Source organism: Semicossyphus pulcher, unplaced genomic scaffold, assembly GCF_022749685.1.
Source record: "Semicossyphus pulcher isolate SPU_LCO1_2020_fin unplaced genomic scaffold, fSemPul1.0.p SCAF_20, whole genome shotgun sequence".
NCBI lineage: Eukaryota > Metazoa > Chordata > Actinopteri > Labriformes > Labridae > Semicossyphus > Semicossyphus pulcher.
The window spans coordinates 22,000,284-22,027,712 of NW_027211694.1; the positions used below are offsets into that span (position 1 = coordinate 22,000,284).

The 27,429-nt window shown below is 42.6% G+C and overlaps 1 protein-coding gene across 1 annotated transcript; it reads right to left on the reverse strand.

The window, feature by feature from the left end:
* Positions 1-4,085: 4,085 nt before the first annotated feature.
* Positions 4,086-26,314, reverse strand: aldh1l2 (aldehyde dehydrogenase 1 family, member L2). Its single transcript, XM_069670832.1, has 23 exons — positions 26,131-26,314; positions 24,273-24,417; positions 20,653-20,887; positions 16,152-16,317; positions 15,925-16,026; positions 14,379-14,468; positions 13,216-13,350; positions 12,920-13,045; positions 12,711-12,802; positions 11,597-11,744; positions 11,359-11,478; positions 11,138-11,265; positions 10,501-10,651; positions 10,348-10,418; positions 10,149-10,254; positions 7,345-7,432; positions 7,110-7,203; positions 6,917-7,016; positions 6,646-6,744; positions 6,346-6,511; positions 5,001-5,106; positions 4,717-4,916; positions 4,086-4,444 (listed from the first exon to the last, which is right to left on the reverse strand). Exons 1-23 carry the CDS (start codon positions 26,176-26,178, stop codon positions 4,389-4,391), a joined length of 2,772 nt encoding a protein of 923 aa, XP_069526933.1. The 5' UTR covers positions 26,179-26,314; the 3' UTR covers positions 4,086-4,388.
* Positions 26,315-27,429: the final 1,115 nt, after the last annotated feature.

Sequence of the window (27,429 nt, forward strand, 5' to 3'; positions counted from 1 at the left end):
GCACATCCAAGTCACTGCACCTCTGCTCTCCGTATCCATCTGATGAAACCTGACAGAAGGTTTTATCAGATGTCTCTTCCCGTACACTGGACTTCTCTGTTATCTTCATGCTGAAGGTGTGTGAGAATCAGTTTAATTTGCCACTGCAGTTTTGTGCTGAGTTAGTTAATTAGGTTTATGAAGGTATTTGCTTACCTAGTGCCTTACTTACTGACTACAATTATGTGCTTAATGAACTAGTTGGTTATATGGTTGGTTATGTGTTCTATGCTACGTAATATGAGGGCAAGATCAAAGAACGCTGCACATCAAAGCCAGTGTCGTCATAATTCACTCCATGGAATGTTCATATACGCGTGCGCAAACTACACAAACCCATCACCGCAGTCCACTTGATAAGTCTGACGTCACGGGTGAGTAGTGGTAGCCGATATGTTATTTATTCATTCATTCATTTATTTATTTATTTCCAGTTGCATTTATGCTTGAAAAACTGTTGACATTCTTGTCCTTGTTCGAAAAGGCACATCTGTGCGCTGACTAAACAAGCTTAAAAAGTTAAAGTAGAATTGAATGTAGCTTCACAGCTCTGCGCTTAAAGATATTGATGCTACTGATGATGATGACATCGCGGATGTAGTAAGAACAAAAACAAAACAAAACGCCCTATACAGTGCCTGTTGGCACCAGTGTCCGATCGCCCTTGAAGCTGTTTTTTTGGCACTTACTGACTTTGTTCCCTGCTGTCTTGATCGTTGCTTGTGTTGTATTAACTCTCAGACGTACGTCGCTTAACAAAAGTGTCTGCTAAATGAAATTGTAACATTGTATATCTGCTGCTATACTTCGTTCGTAATTTTGTAAATTTTAGAAACGGCAGAGAAGCAAAATCACCTGGGTTCACTGCCGTCAGATCCTCGTGCCATGTACGAGTATTCAAATAGGCAAAGAAAATAAGACATTTACACGTTGAATTAAAAAGATGAAAACGCAAAGCAAAGTTACTCCCGCTCTCTGCATTGAGTGGCCCAAACTTCAACATACATTTAACTGCTGTTTGTGATTTGAATAAATGTAAATAAAAGTGAACATAACTTGTTTGTTTGACCGTCCATGCATTCATTATAAGCAGATAACTAAGACTACCACTGCAGACATTTCTATATAGTATTTCTTAACATTCATTTGTACTGAAAAGTATCAGATATATTTATATCACACATGTAGGCATAAATGATTAAAGCACCAGCTTTAGGCCCCTTTGGCCTGCAAAGTGCTTCAAATCCTACAAGAGAGCTTAAATCAAAAGAGCTTTTTATGTGTGCAAATGATGTCAATGGTAATGTTTCTAGAAATAGAATGTTTCTAGAAAGTTCACTTTGTTATAATAGTTTAATACCACAGGAAATGTTAATATAGTTGTAGGCACACACTCAAAATAAGGCTTCACTTAAAAAAAACAGGAAATACTATATAATATTGCACCATCTGCCCTTTCCTCCAGGTTTTACCATATTTTGCCACCAACAACAGTATGAAACATTACAATTCAAATGAAGGTTTATTCACCATCGTATGACATCACTGGCTGAAGACAAACTTTTCATCGAGGGGAAAGCTCCCACCATTTCACAAAGGGTGAGAAAAGGAAACACGTCTTAGCCCTTTAGTGACAATGTGTGACAGATAGAAAACTAACTTTACAACTTCTCAACTTAGTGATGCATAAAAACATCTCGCATGTGTGTTGATACAGAATATAATATTATAACATTGAACATAGTGTCTCCGTCTGCCAAAAATATATCAAATAATCCCTCTTTTGTTAAAAAATGTTTACCAAAAAGTCTAATTTGACAAAGGGAAGAGAGTGACTGTGGGAGGCTATGTGGGAACAGAAAGCTGCACAAACAGGACGTAAACATCCAGAGTGTGAGGGCAATAAAACAAAAAATGGCTCACCAAAGTTTGATGGAGTGACAATTAGATACTGTTATGTTACTGAGTTACAGCCACAGATGCACTCTGGTGTACATGTTTTTTCCCTGTCCTAAACTGTAAAGGAACTTGAAACACGCCAGAGACAGTTAATCTATCACAATGAACCCCATTTCTTTTACAATGTTCGACAAATCAAGATTGCATCATGTGGTCATGCAGCTTTAAAAACTATTTTTAGTATAATAAATACAAAAGTGACTAAATGTAATGGATTAACCGTCCTGTCACAGTTTCAAGTGTCTCAAGATGATTTGTAAAGTATATTGACAAAGATGTTAACCCATTCTAAAAGTCTGGTTCCTTATCCACATGCACTTTGCTGCCATACAGTCAGTCCTCATTAGGACTTTAATTAATACAAATAAGTATCAACAATCCCTTCTTTCTCTACTACCATTGTGTTTATGTGAGTGTTAAAGTTCATTCTTGACCCTAGAAATAGCTGAACAAGAATTGGAGATCAGACATGCTTAAAATCCTTTTGTTGTTGTAACATCACAGAAAGCATCCGTACAGAAATAGACCTTTCGGTTAAAGAATTAGATACATTATTAAAACCAGAAACAGCCGATGTGTTGCTCTCTTCAAAGCAACCAAACTCCATTGACAAAAATGGTCATTTTGCCAATCAGTAGAAGAGAGTTGCGGTCTACTGCTGCCTCAGTCAAGAACTCTTTTTGTGTTATTGGGGTATACGGTTGCTCAGTCTGAAGGGACCTGGCTTGGGAACTGGAGGGTGACCGGTTCAAGTCCCAGAGAAGACCAAGCATGGAAAAGAGGACTGGTAGCTGGAGACGCGCCCTGGCGTGCCCACAGCTGCTCATGCACATGTCCATGTGCAGCCCCCTCACTCTGACATCTCTCCATTAGTGCATGTCCATAGAGTCCTGTTTGTGCCGTGTATTTCGGACCTGTGTGTGTAGCATGTTTCTAATAATAACAGAGCGAAAACATTGAATTTCCCCTTGGGTATTAATAAAGTATATCTTCTACACAAATATTTAGTTGGATCTAAAGTAACCGTTTCAACACACAAGTCACACAATAACACAAACAAACAAAAACATGGAGGCAGCAGTAGACTTACAACCCCTGTGTTCTGAGTCTGGTTGAGTAACAATCTGAGCCTGTCAGTTGCAAAAACAAGCACTTTAAGTAAACATGCTTTGGTCAAGCATTTGCTTACGTGCCATTACAGCCAGTACAGTCTGTTTCACAGCAAACTACTGGAACTATTACAAATCTTTGTGCTCCTATAAGTAATTTAGATTCGGAAATATGTAAACAAACGGGCCCAGGTTTAAGTTTAAGGGAATTCCATTTAACTCAGTGATGATTTAAAGGCTTTCCACCCTAAGCTTTTGACCACATTGGACGATCTTGTCGATAAAACATGGTTTCAAATTTATTTTTTCGGCTTCTCAAATATGGACGTTGCTTTTATATCATATTGACATAACTGAATATCTCTGAGTTTTTGATTGAATGAAATATATTGAAAGACACATTAAAACGTAGAAACAGATTTACATTTTTCTCTGTTTTTTCTGGCAAACTAGCGATTCGTCAATCTGGAAAATAATCTGCAGATTAAGGGACTATGACATAATTGTTAGTTGCAGCCATACTGCTGACGAAAACTGTGGCATGAGCTTTAACACTTTTTATTTTTAAAAGCTAAGTGGACCTTGAGTTAAGATTCTTTCCTCAAACTGTGTTAATGTGGATTAAGGATTCTTTTACCTGCATCCTGTTTTCCCATCATGCAGCTTGCAGCATGCAGCTCTCAGTCAATATTGGCTGCTCCAAAACTCCGCCCAAAACTCCACCTGAAGACAATCTTCAACCTTCACATTCATGTAAACACAAGTTTCTACACAAACTAAGAACTTTGCATACTTTCTGGTATGGTGCACAACATCCCAAGAGCTCCAAATGAGTGAACAGGGAATGATGAAGGCATGACTTTAGATCTCTTTAAAATGTTCATTGATAATGACGGGAAAACAGGTTTTAGGTTGACAATGGTAAGTGTGTTTTAACATAAAACACACGTTTATGCAACTTTTATTTGGAAAATACAGTTGGACCCAGCTCGGCTCCTATCGGGTGTCCAACTCAGGGTTTTATGTGTAGATACGGACGGGTAAAAAAATGCACTAGTCCGTTTTCCATGATGTCATTTTTTTTTTTTCGCAGAAAGCCAAGAAGAGACAGGCACGTTGTCCAATGAACAACAAAGCTCTCCTCTCATTCATACAGCACACACACACACTCACTCACTCACACACACACGCACACACACTGTCCTGCAGCAATGCTGATGTAGCTGGATGTCTGACTGAAGCAGACAGATGTGGGTCAGAGTTCGTCAGACTGTCTGAGCCTCAATACTCCACAGTCACTGCTTTGGTCTTGAGGTATTCCATGAGAGCGTCTTCTCCTGCAGACGAGACCGGGAACAAAACATTTACATTTTTTAACATATTTAAGTTTGAAGTATAAAAATAAACAAAACAGACCTTCAGAGGGAAACCTGAGTAAAAACAATTAATTGCCAAAATCTGTCTAAATTGAGTATCTATGGCTGCACAAACAGTTAAAGTAAGAAAAATAAAGAAACAACCATACGTTGGAACTGTCTGTACGGTGTCTAAATTAGTGTGGATATTGTTTTAAAATAGGAAGCAGCTACAACAGCATGTCTTTACTCACCGAGGTCTTTGCCGAAGCCGGACTGCTTGAAGCCTCCAAACGGTGAAGCCACATCAGTCTTATTGTAGGTGTTAACGAATACCGTTCCCGCCTCCAGCCGCTCACTCACGTACATGGCTTTGTTGATGTCGCGGGTGAACACACCCGATGCCAGGCCGTACTCTGTGTCGTTGGCTCTGTGCAGAACGCCATCTACATCGCTGCAGGAGGAGGAGGAGGAGGGCAGAGGTTATCAGTTGTAAGAGACTCAGCTGGAACAGCAGCACACTCTTTTAATGACGTACCCATCTTTGAATTTGGACACCACCATGACGGGGCCGAAGGACTCCTCTTTGGCGATGAACATGTGATCTTCCACATCAGTGAACACAGTGGGCTCCATGAAATAACCTGAAGGGAAATCGCCATGTTGACAGTTAGCTAATGCTGAAGATAATGTTCTACAGAAAAGACAAGAAAATTATCTGTAAAATTATTGCTATTATCTGTACAAAACGCAGTTCAGCAGTAGGGCTGCAACTAACAATTATGTCATAGTCCCTAAACCTCCACAGCGCAAAAACGCCCTCGACATCAGCTGTTTCTTGTGGCTGTGCTCACAGCTCTCTCACCCGAGGGCACAATTTCCAGGTGTAGAGCTGCTACTAACGCCAAGACACAATTCCTTTCCTTGTTTTTATGTTTTCTTTGTAAAATGTCTTTGAGTAAAAGCAAATATTAAGCAAACAGAGCAATTTAGAAAAGACTTAACGATCACTAAAAAGGAAGCGGAAGTGTCGCCAGACAACTTTTGTAACCTGGCGACAATAAGCGGCAGTGAGAAGCGCTCTGAAATACAGGATGCAGCGGTGCCAGCGGGAAAAACACCGTTAGTGGACACAGGCCCTTATTAAGCAATAGCACATGAGAGGGAGATTACGTTTTGCTCCACCAACTCAACTAGTTCGACTTGGTCTGGACTAACCGTTGTACAAGTCTTAAAGTTTTAAATTGTTCTGTTTGCTTAGTATTTGCTTTTATTAAAAGGACATTTTACAAAGACAACATGAAAACAATGTAAAGGAGTCGTGTCCTGGCGTTAGCAGCAGCTCTACACCTAGAAATTGAACCCTCGAAAAATATATATTTATAATATTTTCAACTGTGAGGGCAGCGACAAAAAACTGTCAGCTGACTCCGAGGGCATGTTTTGCTCTGCGTTGGTTTTCTAAAGAAAATAGGCAAAAAACAACAAACAGGCCCCTTAAACGACATCCTTTGGCAGAGCTACAAAGGAAAAATGTAACTACAGAAATGCGCCTTATTAAATCCAGCCATTATTACCAGAAAACAAACTTTGTAATCTTGAAATATCTCGATAAGACAACTTTTAATAAACCTGGTAGTTTGGTCGTAAATCAGAACTTCTGCATTTTAAAACCTTAGTGTTCTCACTAAAAGAAACTATAACTAGGAAAATAGATTAAGAAAGTTAGGCTTATCATTAGCTGTTGCCTTCTTCTGAAACTTTGTCGAGTAGTTCATTATACGATCCTGGTTTCATGAGCTCTTGATCTAACACCGCCTGTGAAAATAAATCCCAGTAGCTACACACATTACCCTTAGGATGCATCAGTGTGTTTTGCCTACCTGGCCTGTCCACCTGTCTGCCTCCGTACACCAGCGTGGCTCCCTCCTTCAGTCCCACCTCGCAGTACTCCAGCAGCTTGTCCAGGTGGGCTTTGTGGTTCTGCGGGCCGTGGTCTGTGGAGCGATCCAGTGGGTCTCCGATCTTCATCTTCTTGATCTCGTCCACCTTAAAGAGATCATAATGCCGTTTTTGATGCTTCTGCACAAACGAACACGATTAAATTGCATCTTGGGAAATGAAGTAGGAAGTGTTTTTTGAGCCTGACCCCTCGTTGGATTTCAGTGTCGGTGTTCACTCACCACTCGGCTAATGAACTCGTCGTGAATGCACTCCTCCACAAACAGACGTCCAGCAGCGATGCAGTTCTCACCTTTGTTGAAATACACAGAGCTCATGCCCTGCAGAGCCACACACACACACACACACACACACACAGAGATACACATTTAATAGCATTTTTTATTTATTCATAATTACTTGAGATTAAATTCATGCCAATTAAAAAATGCACACACTAGTTGCCTAAAACTAACGTGAATAACAGCCCCCCTCTCTTTCTCTGTCTCTCACCATGCGAACAGCCTTGTCCATGTCACAGTCACCGAAGATGATGAGGGGCGACTTCCCGCCCAGCTCCAGAGAAACCTTCTTCAGGTTACTGACCGCACAGCTGCAGCAGGAAATCACAGGGAGAGGAAAAGGGTGTGAAGTTTCACCTCACAGTGACGTAAAACAGAAAATGAACACCTTCGTCAGGTCGTACCTCTTCATGATCTGTTTGCCGATGGGTGTGGAGCCGGTGAAGCCAAGCTTTCGGATGTCTGGGTGGTCTGATAAACGTTGTCCCACCATCCCACCTGGAGGAAAGAAACAAACACATTGTGTTTATATACCTGTTGGCCCTTGAATCATTTATAGAAATGTACTAATATGAAAAAAGCAGTAACAAAAGCGACCTACTTTTGTAGACAAAGTAAATCTGGTATCTGTGTTCTTACCTGAGCCCGGCAAAATGTTTATGACTCCTTTAGGAATTCCAGCTTTCACTGACAGCTCTGCAAACTTCAGCGCCGTCAACGGAGTGACCTGAAAATATTTAAAACAAGACTAGGTCAAAACCTCGTATGTGGCTCACCGCCTCAGGTCAATGTGCGCTTTTGTGGGCAATGTGTTACAAAGACCTCATAAGGACGTGTTTGAAAGCAGGTGCGCGCTGCGGACGTAGGTGAGGACTGCGGACAAAGTATCCAGAGCCGTATAGACAGAGAATCGCGTCAGTGGAGGTCCAATATGCTCCATGATCCGCCATTGTGATGTCGCAACTCTCTCTCTCTACGGCTCTGAAAGTACCATCACTCAGTCAGTCAGTCACATACAGACCCGTGTGTAGGGCTGACCCCGGCTGACACAAAATACTCAAAAAATACTTCAACTGGATGGAAAGTTTAACAAGATTGGGGGGGGACTGCACGTGACCCTTAAGAGGCAGTGAAAGCTTTCATGATGAAAAACATGTTGTCTGTACTGAATCCAACAGAAGCCCTGAAAAGAAGGAACTAATCCAAGTCTGATTTGAATTGTTTTCTCTCCTCTGTTTGACTCGAGAACAGGTGGAATATAAAAGGTCAAAACAGGTTTGAGAAGGGAATAAGTCATGTTTTCCAGGATTATTTGCCAAAGCTGATGCTTGGTCTGAGAGAACAGGTTATAAGGCTTATTTTTCTTGCCACAAGAGGGCGACGTTCACCCTTACCCCCATTCTTCAAAGGAATGAAAGCATTCATGTTCTCTACATGGGGAGTTTTATGTTCTCTGTGCCATAGACAGAATAAAAAGATGGGCGATGCTTCTCCTCCTCCTCTCATTGTTCTCCTTTGAAGCCAAAATATTCCTGAGGCGGGCGCTGCCGTCTTGCATTGGTGACATCTTTTGGAGCCAGAGCCGGTGCAGCAGTAACGGTGGGTCGCCCTGTCCGCTAACCCGTCAGAGTGTTGAACAGCAGAACAGCTTCTTGTGTCCGTGTGAAGCAGATATTCACGCTTATGGAAAGTTCAACGACTGTAGTGTTAGAGTTAGTTACGTCTCCTCTCGCCGTTCCTCCTCTACTCTGCTACTCGGGAACAGAACGCTGCAGGAGCCCCATTTGTCAACAGAGCTGTCAATCATGAGGCCACACCCCCTTTTTACAGCATTAAATAACTAATTAAAAGTAAACTTGTCAGAAAAACATTTGGACATAAATCAGCATGATAAGAACTAACTATAATGACAGAAACCATGTTTGAGAAAAATGTATTTGAAGTGTATTTTGATTTTATAGTTTGACTCATGTCCCATCTGTTAACATGGAGGAGGCAGGCTTTATGAGCTATACTGCAGCCAGTCAGCAGGGGGCGATAGAGAGGGTTTGGCTTCACTTTTAGGGAGCTGTAATGTCGTCCATCTTTTTATACAGTTTATAAATTTATAGATAAAAGAAAGACATGACAATAAAGATAAGATTCTAACACACACAGGAGAGATCAAAAGTCTCCTGGAAGAAAACAGGAATGTTCTCGGTCTTGTAAGAGGAACGCAGACTGACTCAGTGAGTTTGGTGAGGAAATCATCTCAGAGCAGGCTCAGGTGTGTGTGAGTCTGATTGCCCCTGATTAAGCCCAGGTGTGGGAAGCTTATATATATGCCTTTGTGTTCCAGTGCTCTGTGCTGACTCATTATCTCACCATCAGAGGTAGTGAGAGGTTCTTCAGTGTTTTCTCCTGTTGTGTAGGGGTGTGATCGTCCTGCAGAAGCACCACATTAACCTTTTTGTGTGTTTTGCTCAACATTTCGGGTTTTCGCTCATAGCGTAGCTTGTTGGTGCTGGGTAGGCCTTTTCTACCCCAGCCTTTTGTGTTTCTCTTTTAAGGCCTCCCTAAAAAGCCATTGTGTTTTGGTTTAGAAGTGTTTCACTGTAAGTTTAGTTTCTTGTTAGCTTCTCAGCAGCAGTGGTTTAGTTTCCCCTTACTGAAGCTTGATTTAGTGAAGGGAGAGTGTTTTGGTGTTTCCCCTCTCACATCCAATTGCTTATTTGCAATTGCGACCAACCCCCCCCATCCTCCTGACACTTAAGCCTCTTGTGGCCAAAACAAGTATCGCAACGATAAAATGAGCTTAAAATGAATTTAAAGTCATAATCTGGAAGATTTTCAATTAAATAAATGTTAAGTCTCTGTCTATCGTCTAATCGTCTAGCCTTTGCATTTGCAGTATATAGTATTATTATGGGCTGGGTGTCTGTGGCGACATTGGTGGAAAAAATCTCAAGCGGCGCCCAGTTAGTGACGTGTTTTCCATCAGCCAGCAGTGGTTGGTCTGTCAGAGAGGGTAGGCGGAGCTAAGCGGCTGCTTTTCCGGTTTTTGCAAGTGACCAGAAAACAGACTAAAAAGGAAAGCAACCGGAGCCATCCGTGGACGTCTGGTTAGATTGGGAAGTGTCCTCTCACAATAAACGTTTATCCCAAAAGAACGAAACTGAAATCTTCGAGATTACATCTTCAAAGAAACACAATTTAAAAAAAGATCCGTGCAAACTTTTTAAAAAACATTTTTCTTGACTTAAAAATGGATCAACAGAATTGTTTGCTTCTCCGGGCTTCTATAAAAACTACACCCACCCGAAAATAACTGGTCACTTTATTACCTTCATTGTTACTTTCAACTTGAATCAGGTAAATATTTCAGAAAAAGAAACATCATAAAAACTCCCTTTTAGTCCTTTGTGTGAGTGCTGTTGTTTGACGTGAGTGCATGGTGTGCTCACCTGTGCAGGTTTAAGTACGAGTGTGTTTCCAGCTGCGAGGCAGGCGGCGCTCTTCCACGCCAACATCATGAGAGGGTAGTTCCAGGGGATGACGATGGCACACACACTGTCACAGGAAGAAAACACACACAGCTCTGCACCAGAGAACACACAAACATGTTGAAACACATGCAGTATTAAGTGAATCCAGAGCTTTTACCCCAGAGGTTCTTTCTTAGTGAAGGTCAGGTTGCGATTGGGCCTGGCCTGGTTGATGGGGATCGTTTTGCCCTGCAACAAGGAACATGGTGTGTTTCATGAATCATAGTCATTGCTTTAAAGGTGCTGTTTGTGTGTCTGAAAGGTAACGTACCTGGATCTTGTCACACCAGCCAGCAAAGTATCTGAAGGTCTGGATGGACATGCCTACGTGTGTCTTGAGGGCGAGTGTGTACACGGCTCCGGAGTCCATGGACTCGATGGTGGCCAGCTCCTCCTGGTGCTCCTCCATCAGGTCTGCCAGCCTGGAGGGAGAAGGGGACCGAGTGTGAGTGTCTAACCCACTGACTGTGAATAAGACGTGGAAGTCGCCACAGTGGTTTGCTGTCGGATGTCAGCAGTGCAGTCTGCTCTGTGAATGTGTGTTTGGTGGCTCTTTCAGTGTTCATGTTTGCAAAGCCTACGATACAGAAAAGACTTCCAAATTATGTCAATGGACCGAATCTCTGACTTTTAGTTTCGGATTTTTTCTCAGAAGAGATTTACAGAGCAAACATATCAAGTGCTTCTTCTGACGAGCTAATTTTCTATCTCGCTGGTAAACTGATGTTTTAAAATGTCCTTCTCCTTTTGGATTTTACTGGGTTAGCCAAGATGCTAATTTTAGCTTCTAAAAATAGAGAACAGGTCTTGTAATTTACAGAAAACAGACTAGAAATAATCAATTAGAGTATGGCGTGTTTTGTCTGATCATGTAGTTCCTCTGTAGTCCTGTAGGTGGAGCTACTCACTTGTAAAGCAGACTTCCTCTGTCTCTTGGGTTCATCCTGCCCCAGGGCCCGTTTTCAAAAGCTTCTTTGGCGGCTGCCACGGCCCGGTCAACGTCCCCCACTGACGCGTAGGAGACGTTACAGATCACCTGGGGACACGCACGGTGCAATGATTACTCTAAATGCACCATCAGTGTGTGTATATGTGGATGTATGTGTGTTAGTGTAGTCATGTGACTCACTGATCCGTCGGTCGGGTTGATGGTATCGTAGGCTTTTCCATTTTCTGCATCCTCAAACTTGCCATTGATGAAACACTGGTACGGCATCTTCACTGTCATGTTGTTCACGTCTTTGGTTGCCTGTGAACAAGAAACAGCTTCAACTTTACCAACCGCAAACACCTACACCTTCTAATCTATAAGTGACAGACAGTCGCTTTAAATATAAACTGTAAGACTATGCAGGTGTGAGACTCACATAGTCGATGACCAGCTCCTCCTCCTGGTCCTCTCCCCTCAGCCTGCGGACGAACATCTGGATGAAGTCCTGGAAGGTGGTGGCCATGTACACGTCCTCCGTCTGCAGCTGCACGCCCGCACACTTCTGCTTCACCTCCTCCACCAGCCTGCACACAGAGGACACATCAGTTACATCGTCAGTGTGCAGAGCAGCACCTACATGACATGACATGTCGGCATTGGCAGATACGTCATTTTACTGCCACTGTTTTCCGCCGATAAAACAACTCTTTAATTCTGCCTACATGATTCCCTAAAAGCTTGAGGTAATGCTATGACATTAACTCGGCACGAGTGTATCGAGCACTGCATGCACCACGCCTCTTCTGTCAAGCATGAAGAAGGGTGCAAGACGTCTGCTAGTTTTTGGTCACTACATTAAGTAGGCATGATATCAATTCCACTACGGGGCGAGGGGGGCTTGATGTTCTCCGCAATTAGATGGAGAAAAAAAAAGACAAAATCGGAAAATTTATTGGCAAAAAAAAACCCAATATCGTGCATCCCTAGACTTTATGTTACAAAAGTGAAATTCTCCCTTCCAGATATGTCTGGAAAATAACCTTTCATCTGTGTGTGCTGAGTCTCAGTCTCACTGTAAACAGTGAGTTACACAGAGGCTGCACTCTGGCTTACTGCAGCGGGATGAAGCCCAAACAGAAACAGATTTTCTTGTGATCGACTTTAATTAACGGCTCTTCAGTTTGCTGAAAGAACAACATCAGGATGCAGATTAGGAACAACATGAAGCTTTGTCAGGTCTGTCTTCAGGAGAAGAAAACTTCTTTAACATGACAAGTGTGTTGAACGGAGGGCGGAGCCATCGTTTCTGATGCATTCAAGGAAGTCGGGAAATCTAAATGCTGAACGCCTTTCAAGGGATGTCGGATGGATATCAGAAATGACTAAATGTGTTCTTTGATCATCTGTTTTAGGGTCAAAAAATAAAGTCAGAGGACGTAAATGAGGAACAAAATTTGAGATTGCAGATATGACTCTTAATGCAGACTTGTGTAAAAATATGGGACGTGCTTGTATTTGCTGCCACCTCTAAAATAACACGATCCTCTCACCTGACCACGTCCATGGAGGCGGCTCCGGACTTGAAGAAGTCTGTTGAGTCCTCGACGGCTGGGACGTTGCTGAGGATGCCTTTCCAGATGTTCTGTTATAGAAAAATAAATCCTCAATACCTTGCCATTACAGGAGAACATAACAGTGAATTTTAAGATATTTATTTGACACTGGAAGCCAAATAGTAGGATGAAAAGAGCCGACTTGCCCTGATCTCCTCTGCCATCTTCTTCTCCTCGTCAGTCAGCTCCACACTGGAGCTTTCTCCAGACGAGAAGTATTTGGAAGCAGGGATCATCTTCCCGTCTTCAAACTGCAGGTTCTTCACCAGCAGCTGCGGACCAAACACAGACAGGCTTAAACACAGAAACAGAGACCGACACACGCTGAATGATCTTCAGCTGTGTTTGAACAAACCCAGCAGACATCTAACCTCCTGGAGTGAAGCCAACAGACACAAGCTGCCCTCAATATATTTGTTTAGTAGTACAACTAAGTACTCACAGCTTTCCCGTCAGTCCCGTACAGGACCAGGCCGTTCTTAGTGACCAGGCCGGGCTGGGACGCACCCTCAATGTCCAGCGGCTGACCGGCTGGGACCGAGCCCCCCAACATGGACGAGCCATACAGGGTCACATGCTGAGGAGGAGACACAGAGAGACGAATTAAAACTGATATTTTGTACCTTTTGTGCCTTTCTTTGGAATTCAATTTCACAAACATTCATTCATCAGACGTTGGCACCAGGACATTTTTTACAAAAGGATTTGGTTGAGTTTTGATGGGCGGTGAGAGCAAGCATGGAGGGGGTGGTTCTGGGACGCCAGAGCTAACTGTTGAGCCTCCCAGAGGTGTCGTGGGCCTAACTTGAAGAAGCACCAGTAAAGGGAGGCGCCCAATTGATATAACCCTGTTGACGTGCTGCCCCCCGCTGCCCCTCTCTCTCCTCTCTTCCCTCATGAAAATGGGGGAGTAGGGGGAGGTAGAGCGTACAGCCCGGTGCGGTGGGGGTGAGTGCTAGCCCCGGACAGGGAATCTCGCCCTGGCTCTGCCTTCCCCGTCTTGTTTCTAACACACCTCTCTCTGCAAACTCTTCTCTCTCTATTTCTCTTTTGAGTGTTTAATTCAAATGTGTGGGCTTAGGAGCCACGTGGTTGGGCAGGAAGTATCAGCGTTGTCAATACCTGGCGCTTGCATGAACGGAGACTGGGTCTGTTGAAGGTGGCAATGCTGCTTGGGTTGCAGTGGTAGGGGTTTCTTCACAGAGCGCTTATCCTTATCATAAGGGCACAAGTATCTTGTGTTTAATCCTAATTCAAATGATTACAGGGTGCCTATTAGCTCTTCATCTTAGATTCGAGACCTTCAAAGACCTTTCGTTATATAGCAGTGAAATGGAAGTAAAGATAAATGTTCTCTTTGACAAGAGAATATAAAGCAAAGAAGCACGCAGCGCTGTGCATTAAAACTGCAACATGTGCAAGTGTCCGATTTCAAGACTCTTCTGGAACATGACTCCATGTTTGAGTTAAAACTTGTGCTTAATGTATTCTGATCTATATCAGACCTCCGAATTTTTATAAGCCTGACCTTTGAATTAACACCGTGTGTGTGTGTGTGTGTGTGTGTGTGTGTGTGTGTGTGTGTGTGTGTTCCAGGAAACACACCTGACCGTCAATGAGAGTCCAGGCACCGGGGACTTTGTCATGGCCGCGGATCCAGTTGTGGATGGCCTTCGCTGGCTGGGCCAGGTTGATCTGAGGGACAGAGAGACACAGGAGGAGTCAGCATGCTGACGGCTCACATTCACTTTCAGAGCAGAATTCTGAGAATGAGAGGGAAGCCCAACAGCTGGCTGCCTCTCACAGAGCGACACATGGAAAAGTGATGCTGGAAAATAACCCTGCGCGCTAAGAATAGCACTTTTAAACATTCTGTCAGCAACGTGGCTCCAAGTGACGAATCAGGAAGCAGCTAAGATCCGCCCCACCTCCGCGTCTCCTCGTGTGGGACAAACACCAGCCGGCCACACTATCTGACATATCTGGCCCTGAATATGTGGCCGAACAGTACATTTCCATGCTGCTCACTGAATGAAGGTGTTGTTGCACTAAAGGGCTGAAGGCAGCAGAAAACATGCTGTTTGTTTTTGTTATGTAACAGCTTCAGCACAAGGAAGCTTTCAGAGTCAGAGCAATGTAAATAATGAATCCTATCAGTGTTTGGTGTGGCCACGCCCAGCATCTGCTCTGCTACAGCTTTACATTCAGGAACGACATTTACTCTGTGGTGAGCACCTCTTCCAAATGCAGATGGTTAGACAGCCAGCTGGCTAGTTCAGATAATTCATCTGGAGAAGGTAACAGTCCACGCACAGTCCTGCAGTGTTTGAACAAGTGGCTGAACAAATAAGCCATTTAGGTTTCACTGATATAATCCGAAGCTGGTGACATTTGACAGTTTAACCAGTGAAAGTTGTCTCAAACTGATAAGCTGCTACCTCTGTTTACCTGGGCCTTTTTCTTACATAATTCCGTGTCCATATGACTTTTATGTACAAAAGTGAATGGGCTGTAATGGCTGCAAATTAATCCTTTAAAATGTTTCGATATAACAGCTGTTATTGTCATTCTAAGTGTCTGACAACATTACAGAAAGGATTCCTACAGAAATTTTTTTTTGAAGGGATAGGACAGTGCATAGCGTAAACACCCGGCTTTTTTGCTTAGTGGGAAAGGTTACAATCGGCAACATACAACTGAGAATTTGTTCTTTGTTTCGTGCAAGATGCAGCAAGACAGCGAGGTGAGAGAGCTTCTTCTGATCCAAGGGGTAAGAAATAAGGCAACAAGTTTCTGGCACAGTTAGAGACACCTGTTTCTGGACCGAGACTGAAAAGAGTGTACTCCACTGGCAATGGGAAAAGAGACAAATGGCATTTATTAGCGGGTCTTCCCAGGTCTGAAAAACCTGCGTCAACGCGCTAATTTAGGTGGGAAATGGGTATGAGAAGCTTTTGAACCAGAAACATTTATTACTTTGCTCTCTTCAAAGCCACCAGACTCCTTCGGAAAAACCCCGTCAAATTACCACAAAATAATCGCTACAAAGACATCCTGGAGGCTTCAGGGTCCGTGAAAGTCTGGGGCAGTTTCCTACTTTACCAAGTTAGTAATCTATCAACAGGTTGCTGTGAAGAGTGAGGACGCTCACCTGGGAGTTGGATTTCTTCTGAATGCCTTCATAGCTCGCGCCCTCCTCTGTCTGGGGAACTTTAGGGGCCTTTCCATCAGCAATGAGCTGCACCGACTCCACCTGCACCAGGAAACAGTGTGACACTTCAGACTGTGAAGTTTATGGTGATCGATTAAGGACTTGGCAAATACTCGTAACATAGACATAAAAAGTTAGCCAAGAAGTATTTAATGCCAGGTGGTTACCATGGCCTTGATGCCCTCAGGGAAGAGGAAGCGGTTGTAGAGTGAGTCCACGGTGTCGTTGGGTTCGACAGCACAGTCCTTCTGCAGCAGGATCGGTCCGGTGTCCAGCCCATCATCAGCCCAGAACACTGTGAAGCCGGCTTTCTTATCTCCTTGGATCAGGGTCCTTGTGGCACAAATACAGAGAGGAAAATAACATTTGGAGAGGTGCCATAACACAGTATTTTTAGAGCGGGTAGAGGATTTGGAGTAGACCATAAACCTACACATGAGGAGCAGAAGAGATAAGGAGAAGAAAAAAGGTGATTGCACACGCAGAGTATTTGATAAGAGCGGTCAACCATTGATTCTTATAAGGCAATTATTTATTTTTATTACAGCTTATTGGCAAGGGATTGAGTACAGATGGACTGGTATCAAATTATAATTTACTGTGAAACATATCTGCAGTAAAACAGGATTAGGAAAACGTTAATGTTAACGTAAATGTTGAGTTTACACCGTTTTATTACACAGAACTAATCAATTTGCCATCTACAAACCACATTCAAATGTAATCATCTCTGGCACATCCAGAACTAATACAATTAATCAAAATGTGTTTGTAGTTATACAGAATTGGAGTTTCAACAGGTCAAAACAAAGGAAACCGACTCAATATAAGGCAAACTTATCTCATGAGATGCAGCTAGGCTATTGGAAGCTAACATTAGCAAGCTTAAAGTTGGATCTGCTCTGAAAGTTAGTTAAAGATATTCAATTAGCTTTTTTTGCCCGGAGTAAGACGAGACGACCAACATTACTCTCTTGTTTGTCTGTCAAATATAAAGTTAGTAAATGGAGGATTAGCGATAGATTTGATTAGCTTAATTAAGCGTATCTAAATCCGCATCTAAGCCACACTAAATTACACATTTTATCTAATTTGTTCAAAACCTTTGAAACCAGAAATGTAGAGACCACTAGTTGTAGTTTAATTTGAAATAATGTGCACGGATTATTTAATGGTGATCAGTTACTAATTGACGGATTTTTGCACAGAGCTAAAACAGTTGCTCCCACTTAGCTTAAAAAGCTAACAGCCTCCTGTTCATGCTTCTTACTTAAATGACAGACATCATTGTGATATCAATAACCTCATGTAACTCTCCAGAATAAAATAAGCATTGTTCCATACATGTAAAACCCTTCCTTTTGACCTAAAATGCCTTTTTTCTAAATGTTGGAGCCAAAAGAAGCAAATGGACAATTCATGACGTTTAGCCTAGCTTAAAGGCTTCTAGGCGCTTTATGTCCGAAACAACTACCCACAACAACCGCTTAACCTCATTTAACAACACTTTTTGTCTCAGTTGCTATTAGAACAAAAACAGAAATGTAAAAAGGACAAATTGTGGTTTCACAGGGAGTTATGGGGTAGGCCTACATTTGAACAGAGCTAAGCTAGCAGGATCCTTTAGCCCATATGCTAAGTTCCTCCTGGCTGTTGCTTCTTTCATATTTAAGTGGCAGAAAGGGGAAAAAAGTATAGTCCAACTTTGGTAGTAATGTCACAACTGCCAAACAGCCAGATTTACCATGAGCGTAAATGGGGAATAAATGTCGATCTTTATAAAAGTAACAGGGGATCAAACCTAAAAGTCTTTGAAGAAAACGTAAAACAAGGTCTGTGTTTACAGTCGCTAACAAACGGAAGCTATTCATTTACACACACTGATAGCAGAGCAGAGAGATAGTAGTAGGGCGGAGCGCATACAGAGTGGAAAGAGGAGAGATAAGAAGACCTGTGTGCTCGGGGGTCGGGGTCACACAGAACTGGTTTAATCCTCCTGCTAGACAGAAGAGATAGCAGCAACCCCCCCTCTAGCTCTACCCCGACTGTGACCTGGACCTGACTCTGGGCCTGTGAACAAACATTTAGGTAAAGAATTCGGCAAAGAAAATAGCTTGTGTAACATTTTTCTTAGGAGTTGCCACAGACCGTTTAAGCAAGTGTGCCAGTAGTGCAAGAAGAGGGAAGTTATGAAGTCAACACATTCCCTCAGGGGAAATGAGTGAACGTGGAATCTCTTAAGTCTGATATTAGCTCACATTGTCCTTTAGGCGTGTTTTGACGTGTATTAATGCGCGTAAATTCTTCTTCTACTTCTAATTTGTTAGAGCAAGTGTGTTATTTCTTTCTCATTCAAAAGTTTCCTTTGTTTCTCATGCTTTCCAAACATAAACTTAAAAACTACCTTTTTATAGCCTGTCCTGTGCTCAATAATGTTGTATTAACACTTTTTCTTTGTTAATAATCGTTTGTGTTTTCTTTTATTTCACTTTGTTAACTGTATCTAAATTTTATTCTAATATGTCAAACTTTGGCGTTTGTGTGCACTGAACTCTGGTGGATCTGCACTGATCATATAAGCCAGTGTTCTGACCATTTATGCTACCGTCAAAATAAATGCTACCACACTGCATTTTAATGTTTGTATATCCCATAAAGGTAAACCTTTTAAATTGATATTATTGTCAACAACTATTATCATAACAATTGTAATACTGTTGGAAGAGACAGTCACATGACCAGAGGTGAACACCCTCTCCGTGAAAACACAGCTGTACTAATCAGGCCAGCCCACAGGTGCCTTGATAAGGCTCGAGTTCTTCCTTTGTCTGCTCTTCCTTGAGGAGTACACCGTGCATGTCCTGAGTGCGTTGAGTGAGTAATTCTGTTGTGTATTTTATCATATTTACCTGACGTCGTGAGAAAGCTAATTTAATCGATTTAATTTTAACTTAAATGTGTTCAGTTGTGTTTGAATTCTAACATTGAAGACTAATTTGTCTACTTTCTTTTATAGAAAAAACACTCAACATGTTTACTGAAACCTGTGGAAAGGTTGAAACTGCTGCTGCCCGCTTCATCGGTCTTTAATGAATGCTCATATCATCAAGTCTCTGCCAGTCTTTCACCATACAATTACTTTATTATCTGATTCTGGATTACAAACGGGTGTGAATGTACTGCACGGGGAGCATATTTTGGCACTGTATTAAATATATTGTAACTCTCGTTATGGCATCAGGGGTATTTCCTTTTAAAAAAAAGGTCCCACAACAGAATCATTACCTGTAACTTCACTGCTTGCTCCGTGTATTCTGTTAGAGCATGGGTAGCATGCTGAAGTACTATTATATAAAATCTTTAGCAGTGATTTTATGGTTGGCATATTTAAATATACCAAAATCCCTTTTCAAAAAGATCTCAACTACAAACATCCTCAATCTGGCGGCGCAGAACCGCTAACACCTGCTCAAACATGTATGAACCACACTATGTCAAATAATGTTTAATTATTGTATAAGTAATACAGTGTAACATGGACATATTTATATTTTTCTACAGCTGCTACTTTATGTTCATGTATATAAATACACATATGGCATTAAAGGTAAAACATTAGCTTACTATGTCATGTTCTTCTGCATATTATTGTTTTACCTGCTTTAGCATGGCACAGAAAGGGACTGCTGTTAACACATTAGTGATTCCAGGTGGCTGTATTGTAGGACGATTCAGAAAAGTTCCTTACTGTGTTAATGATCTGCAGTTACAAGCATGTGCTACACTTCCCTGACTGACTGCCACAGTTGTGAGTCTCGTACAGGATCTTGGCAGGCTGGTCTCTGCAGTTGTCAGTTACTGCATGAAGTCTGTGTGGCTTCTTTTGGCCACCTGCCAACATCTGTTCAGCACAAAGTGCCTGCTGTTCGCCTCATTATTTTATTGCTGCACATTTGAGGCTGACTGATCCTGCCCAGTTTGTTTGAGTGTAATGTGTTATCTATTATTTCTGTGAGGAAAATGACTCTGAAAAGCAGAGTTAGGGCGGTGATGAGCTTTTACCTCTGTTACCTGTCAGGGCATGTCCCATCAAACAAGGGACACACAGGCAAGGTGGATTAAAAAGTTATCCTACTGATTCTATAAATCTGAGACTGCAGCATGTTAACACAAAGTCTGCACCACAAACTGAAGTCTGTTGTATATGAGCCACTCATCTCTTCACATGTTTGAGGAATAAACTCAAGAAGAGACTGTCTGTCTGACGAGGCTTATGTTTGTATGGCATCGTTCAGAAAAACTCTGGTACAGCCTTTCAGCATACTTTAATTATAAGTATAATAAATACAATAAGGGGTTAGAAGAGCTGCAGTTCCTCTTTGATCTGTTTGAGCTGCTCGTCCCTTCAAAGGGTCAAAGAGACGGCCTGATATGAAGGTCGAAAATAATGCAGAAAAAGTTGGAAGAGAATCACAAAGAGGGTCTGAAGCTCAATGTGTCACGTCGTTTTTGGCACAGTGTCTGAGAGATAGACTACTACACCTCATTTTCCAGGTTTATCTAAATTGGTTGTGTTGTGAACCATAGTATGCTTTTTATGTGCAGATATGAAGCACGTGCACGAGACCATGTGCTCATCTAACTCCCTAATGATGCGATCTTCCTCACCAGTTGATGGCGGAGGCTCCTCGGTGCAGGGGCAGGATGGAGGGGTGGTAGATGATGGAGCCGTGTTTGGGGTTATCGATGATGTTCATGGGGATGAACTGGGAGCAGAAGGGCATCACGTTGAGCTCGGCGCCCACCGCCTTGTAGGCGTCCACCACCTCCGGGATGGGCTTCCCCTTCACCCGCCACCGGGGGAACTTAAACACGGGCGTCCCGTCTTTCTCTGCAGCCACCGCTGAAAGAGAAGAGGAGAGTTTACTGATACAGTTCAGAGCGATAAGGATAATCATCTGTAATCTTAATATGCAAACAAAAAAGCCTTTAATGTCTTTCTTGTATAACGTCTCGCTCCCTTTTTTAAAAGAGATGAACCTCTTCAGGTTCTGAGTGCACGTGGGGGGTCAGTGGGGAGGGTGAGAGGGTCTCTCAGGGGTTACAGGTGCTGGTTTGGTGTTGGATGTTGCCCAGACTGTGGGGGGATGGTTTGCTTTACTTGTCCTGCAGGGACATTGGTCTTGCAAGCGTCCGACTTCTGCAGGCCTCCTCCTTGGCCTGAGGAAACAGCACGTCCGGACCAAAATACAATGTAGGTGTGTGACTAAAGCTTCTAACACTCTCACATCAGTGCAGCAAAAGCAGGTTTGTTCCAGCTTTGCTTCTTGACCACAAGGTAAAATGAACCGCCTTTTTAACCTGCTAAATCTAGTTGATTAAAACTAATAAAAGTGGCTTTTTTGAAACTCTCTTTGAGGTTCTGTTCAGGGATGTTCATGCATGCATGTTACATTTTCCACCATGTTTCTCAGGCCTTATCACCAGTCTTCTCCCTTTATTTTTCATTGTAACAGCTTGTGAATGCAACACTTTCCATTAGCGTTTTTTAATGTGCCTCAGTGCAGCCAACAGGTTATAAAAGTGTCCCTTGGTTACATCTCTGAATGGCCATTAAGACAACAACACAGCAATAAATTCTTCTCTGTGAAGGTCCTTTCAGGCCAAGTGTTACATGAGGCATTCTCTGCGGCTTCAACATCAATCAGATGAGCTTTAATTCCACTCATAACCAGTTCTACCTGCAGTACCTGCACAAACATACGCACACGCCAGCAGAGTGAAGTTTCTCCAGTTCAGTCCAGCTACATCCGTAACATACATGTAAGCTAGAACATGCAAACACAGACCTACAAACATCTGATAAACGAGGTTACGGAGCGAGGAGCATGGAGGAGGTCAAGAGTCAGTGTGTCAGAGGGTTAACGGCCTGACCCGATAACATCACAATACAATGATACAGCTCCGGACCAATGGTTCTGCTTTCTATCTACAGGTTTGTGTTTGTGTAAACTTTGTAAACATTTCTCCTCCTTCCAAATCAAATATTCTCATTCAGGTCTTTTTTTTTGCAGAAAATGACGTGTTGAAACAACAGAATACGAATGTTTAACTCAGGAAGAGTTCACAGGTCAATGTTTGCTGGAATAACCTGGTTTTTAATCACAGCTCTCATGCCTCTCTGCATGCTCTCCTCCAGTCTGTCACAGTGCTGTTGGCTGACGTTAGGCCGCTCTAAGCTCTTTTTACTCTGCCAGTTCAAGGCGGGATTCTTACGTTCCGTCTTCTATGTACAGGACAATAAAGAATCTAATCTTTCCTCAAATTAGATAAAAAAATCTCTATTATAACTTTGTATCCTGGTACTGTAATGCTAACAGCCGCTCACCTCTGTATTTTTTAATCCCAGGATTTAGAGGCTATTGAGGAACAGTTTACAAAACAGTGAACTCATTTTGTTTCAATAAAAAACGGACCTTGCTGTTTGTCTTAAAGTCTGATGTCAAAACTTCAGTGAGTGAAAGTTTGCTGTCGATGCTAACAGACTATAATGCGAGGATTTCTGCAGCACAGGCAGTGTAAACTATGCATTTATAATGTCACAGTACTTTCCTGGATTATATCCTTCCACTTGTTGCTGAAGGACTAAAAAAACAAACTCAAACAGGGTAGGTCAAAGCAGGAATATCTTCATGTTTACGACTAGCCGACAGCTGATGATGTTTCCTGGAAAGATTGCATCATACTAAAAAGAGAGCGCGGCCTGATTGTAGACTTTTCACCTCAGAGCTGCATCTCCGGGCCACACAGGGCCTCCACACTCGGACAATGGAGTCACTATCGCGCAGCTAACGCAGGATAAAGGCCTGTCTTTGTCCAGGAGAGCAGCAGAGTCAACACGCATCTACCTCAGCTACAGAGCACAGAGGAGAGCCAGGACACCCGATCAGCATCACAACAAAGGTGTTCTGTCTCATTAGTTTTATACAAACCCCAATAAAAACATTGATCGGGTGTTATGTGCACAAGGAATCAAAGGAAAGAGTTCAAAGATGGTGCGTGCTTGTGTTTCCGGGCTTTTCAAACAAACAGTGTCCTGGTCACCAGATAGATTTCACCACATTCTGCTGAGTGAGTTTGGCCGCTGACAGCTTTGACGAGCTGTCCTGAAAATGATGATTAATAAGCACAACATTGAGACAACTCCACGTCTGTAATGATCATTTTTCTAAGGATGATTATGCAAAACCACCACCTTTATACCAACAATGCTGTACCCAATCATCAGGCGAGGGTTAGTTTTCCTCTCTCTGTCGGCCCGTCCAACTCCGAAAAGTGATCCCTCTGTCATTTCTGGTTCATAAAAGTCTCCACCATTTGCATCATAATTTTATGTTCTTGTATTCGTTGCCTCTTCTATAAGCCGCTGACCTGAACAGCTGATGTGATACCGCGCACTGCTTGCGTAGGAAAACACTTCTATGGTTGAGAGAAACGCAGAGCGAAAGAAGAGGGCCGTCTGAACACAAGGTGAAGCAGTGAAAATATTCAAAAATACAGCAAACATTTCAAGTGAAATTTAATTTAATTTTGTTGGGTGGGACTTTTTTTGTAACTAGATAAAAAACATTTTGCTCTTGTCCTCAGTCACTGCTCAGCTTGTCCAAACAGGGGCCTTGCTGACGCCGTTTATTGTAGGTAATACACTCGCCCCTTTTACAAGGCCTGTTCAAGACGGGACTGTTACACCTCGCCGTGAAGCTAGCGCTGTTTGTTTACATGTTGCGCCTCTTTTGCTTCCGCAGCTCCGTATTGCTGTGTATAATCACACAGTGGAACACCAATGTTACAGCATTGTAGGGTTTGGTGTAAAAGTATAAAGGAACGAAGCTCCGCCATTACGGCTCAGTGCTGTTGTGGAGTATCTGTGTAAAAAGAGCTGACTATTGATACAACCCCACTTTAGAGATCCTAACTATCACTTTAAACAGGACCTTAAAAGGGCTGTGCATAAGACCAGACTGTTCTGCTCTGGTTTACAAACATGAGTCACTGTTGGCTTTGAGATCTGAACTTTTCTTCTCCTATAATCTACCAGAAAGCAGCACAGTGTCTATAGAAACGTTTGTACTGTCAGGCTGATTGTTCCGGTTATTGAGTGCAACTAGAGGTCAGATAACGCACCGAAGAATTAAACACTGCAGAGGTCAAATAAAACACGAGATACTTGATCATCCGTCAGCAGTAAAGTGCACAAAGTCTGGTAGCAGAGAAGCTGATGAACTCACCCAGGGGGTCGGCCTTTCCATCCTTGTCGGGGACCGTGAACACGCCCACCACCTTGTGTCCCTGCTTCCTCAGGTTGCTGTACACCTCCTGACCGAACAGGCTCTGGCCGATGATGGCGAGTTTCAGCTTATTCTGGTAATAATGCTGTAAGAGAGCAAACACAGACACGTCTGTTACCCCTGTGAATAATGAAATCAATCTATTTAACAGCACAAAACACCTTCTATTTTTAGACCTTTGATTGAGATAAAGCAGCTTGATAAACATCAGAGTGTGTACATTAGGACATTTGTTCAGTAGAACAGGATTCTCTACACTCTTTCCACTGATGTTATGCAACTGGCAGTGGTGCACCCAGTGCAGAGGCGGTCCTAACAGCAGCCAGCTGCACCTGACTGACTTTAACAGCAGGAGCCAGAGGGACCCAAAAAGCACAGCTCTTAAAGGGGCAACGCAAAAATGTTTAACACAGGTGGGGAACCTGCATTATACCAAAATCTTCACCAGCTGTGTATCCACCCCTTACTTTTAAACTGAGTTTCACATGAAATCTTTTTATGCAGGTTAACTTCATCTCTATTAACAGGTATCTGCGCATGCATGGAGAAGCTGTAGGCGAGGGACAGAAGACAGATCACTTTTCAACGTCTGTTTGGAGGGCACATGAGGTAGAAGACATCAGCCATACTGCAATCCTGGAAGCGGTTGGCTGTTATCATCCAACAACAACAAAGCTTTTAATGAATCTCTGAAGAGATAGAACCTTTTTTAGAAGATTGGTTGCCTGTTTGAGACTCGAAAACCTGCTGAAGTGGATCCACTGCTGATAACTACCAGTATTATTGACAAAATGTTGTTATCATTATTGTCATCATCACATAGCCTATCAATCGATTTTCAGCTAAATAAATGCAGGTGATATTTGACCGGAATTTCACCCATTTGTCCGGAGCATTGAGCGCTTCCAGGACACCTGGACTGGATTTATTTCCCTATCTGATCAACAATCCAAAATCTAAAGTAATTACATATTTGTGTGATTCATAAAGACAGGAATTGAAGTAGTTTTTATTTGATTTTAGTGTTTCATTGATGCGTGTGTAAAATCTGTGTCTATAAATAGCATAAACTGAATAGAGTGAGGGGTGGGATTGAGGGGGCTCTCCTTTCACAGGGCCCTCAAATCGCTCGGTCCGCCCCCTGTCCAAGGGTCATTAAATCTTTGTCTTCGGTTAAAACCGGCTCAGAGAGAAGCTATTCGCTGACAGTTAACTCAGCCCTCATCCCGAGAAGTCCTCACTGTAAGCAGCACACGTGTGAGGGAAGGAGGGAAGCAGGTTTCAGGTTTCTCCTACTCAGATGAATGGACCTGTCAAATGCATGAGGCACCGTCTACAGCTGGCACACTGCAACGTTGCTCCATGGTGCATTCACGGTTGCAAAACACGCACTGTAATGAACGAAATAAGCAAACTGTGTATGAATGCTTTCATAAGGGTCGCTTGCAGCGCTGCAGGGTCCTAACTAAGCCCTGCGGAGATCAGGCTGATGCAACTCCTGCAGGTCTTGTACAGCAGAGGCCGGTTCAGTCAGAGCAGTGAGGCAGTAACGTGGCAGCCTGGCACTGACACACCATCGCCTGCTCCGTTTGTTGAATACACAGACGCACAGACATATGAGGACCTGGACCTCAACTGTGACTCACTGATCCGCTATCAAGAGCCGAGCCAGGCTCAGTCCACTTCATGTCAATGCATGGCATGCATACAGTATCAAACAGTATGATTATTGATCAATGCAACAGAATGATCACAGACACTGGTCATTCTCTGGTGCAGTGAACGCAGCGTTACTCACGGACGAGGTGGAGAATTTCCTTATGACTTGACTCGCCGTCCACAGCATAATGGCGGTGTTTTGAATATTACAAAATATATTTTAAAAATGAAAATAAATCCAGGTTCTGCAGGCTGCGTCCGAGCTGCTGCTGAGGTATGTGCGCTGCTGGCCACACACACCTTCCTCTGTGTGTGTGACAGTGTGTGTGACTGTGTGAGTCAGAGGAGTGGCCGTGGTCCGGGCTCTCCACAGCCAGCTTATACTCGACAGCAGCGGACACTCTACGTGCTGTTTGGTACTGTACGTGCGCGCACACGAGGTGCTCACTACCCCCTCGACCGCGCGGCCACGCGTGGGAATTCATAAAAATGATCAAAGCCAGACTGTAGCTTTTCTCTTATTGCATTTTTAACTAGATATTATATTTAAGCGTATACATGGAAACACATCCACTGATTTGATGGTTATTAATTTATGTTTTTCCGCATTTTTTGTTGTTATTTTGAAGCAAAAATTATAGGCTACCTTATTTTAGACATTTAAAAAATGTAAAATAAAGTATTAAACTGAAAAATAAATAAAATAGTAATCATATATAATGTACTAAGATGTTTAATGTATGGGCAATTTTATATACAGTGTAGCCAATATTCATAATTTTTCAAGCAAACTTATTTGTTGTTTGCTAGCATCAACAAGGATGATAACACGCTAACAAATAGATAAGCCTAATATCAGTAGTATGATAGTTTGTATTTCGGAGTGTTTATTGTTAGTTTTTTATAAACCTATAACACCAGATTCATAAATTAACATACAGTTATTTCATATTTGAAAATATTGCATCGCACTGGAAACATCTGAACACTGCATCGGTAATGTCCTGCACAAACTGTACAGCTCCGAAATTTAGCACAGACTTTATGTATCCAGTAGTCCTTATTCACAGAAGACTTTTTAGCAGGAGGAGAAGCAGGTGTTTATAGTAGCATTAATGATGGCTGCATTCCGTTTAGCTGCTTCAGTTCTGTGGTCCTGGTTGTGTGCATGCTGACTGCCTGTCATGGCTTTCTCAGGCACCTGAATACAACAGAACCATTGTTAAAGTTATTAACGCAGTCTGTGCTTTTCCTCCTGTTACAAGTCAAAACGTCCGCTGTGTAAAAAGGCCATCCCTTTAAATTAAAGGTTGTCTTGGGATTAAATATAATGCTAAATTACAGCTTTTACACAAAACTAAACCAGTTCTGTTTATTATAGATAGATTATATTGTATTAGAATTGCATTATATTGCAATTCTAAAGCTCTAAGGTGGA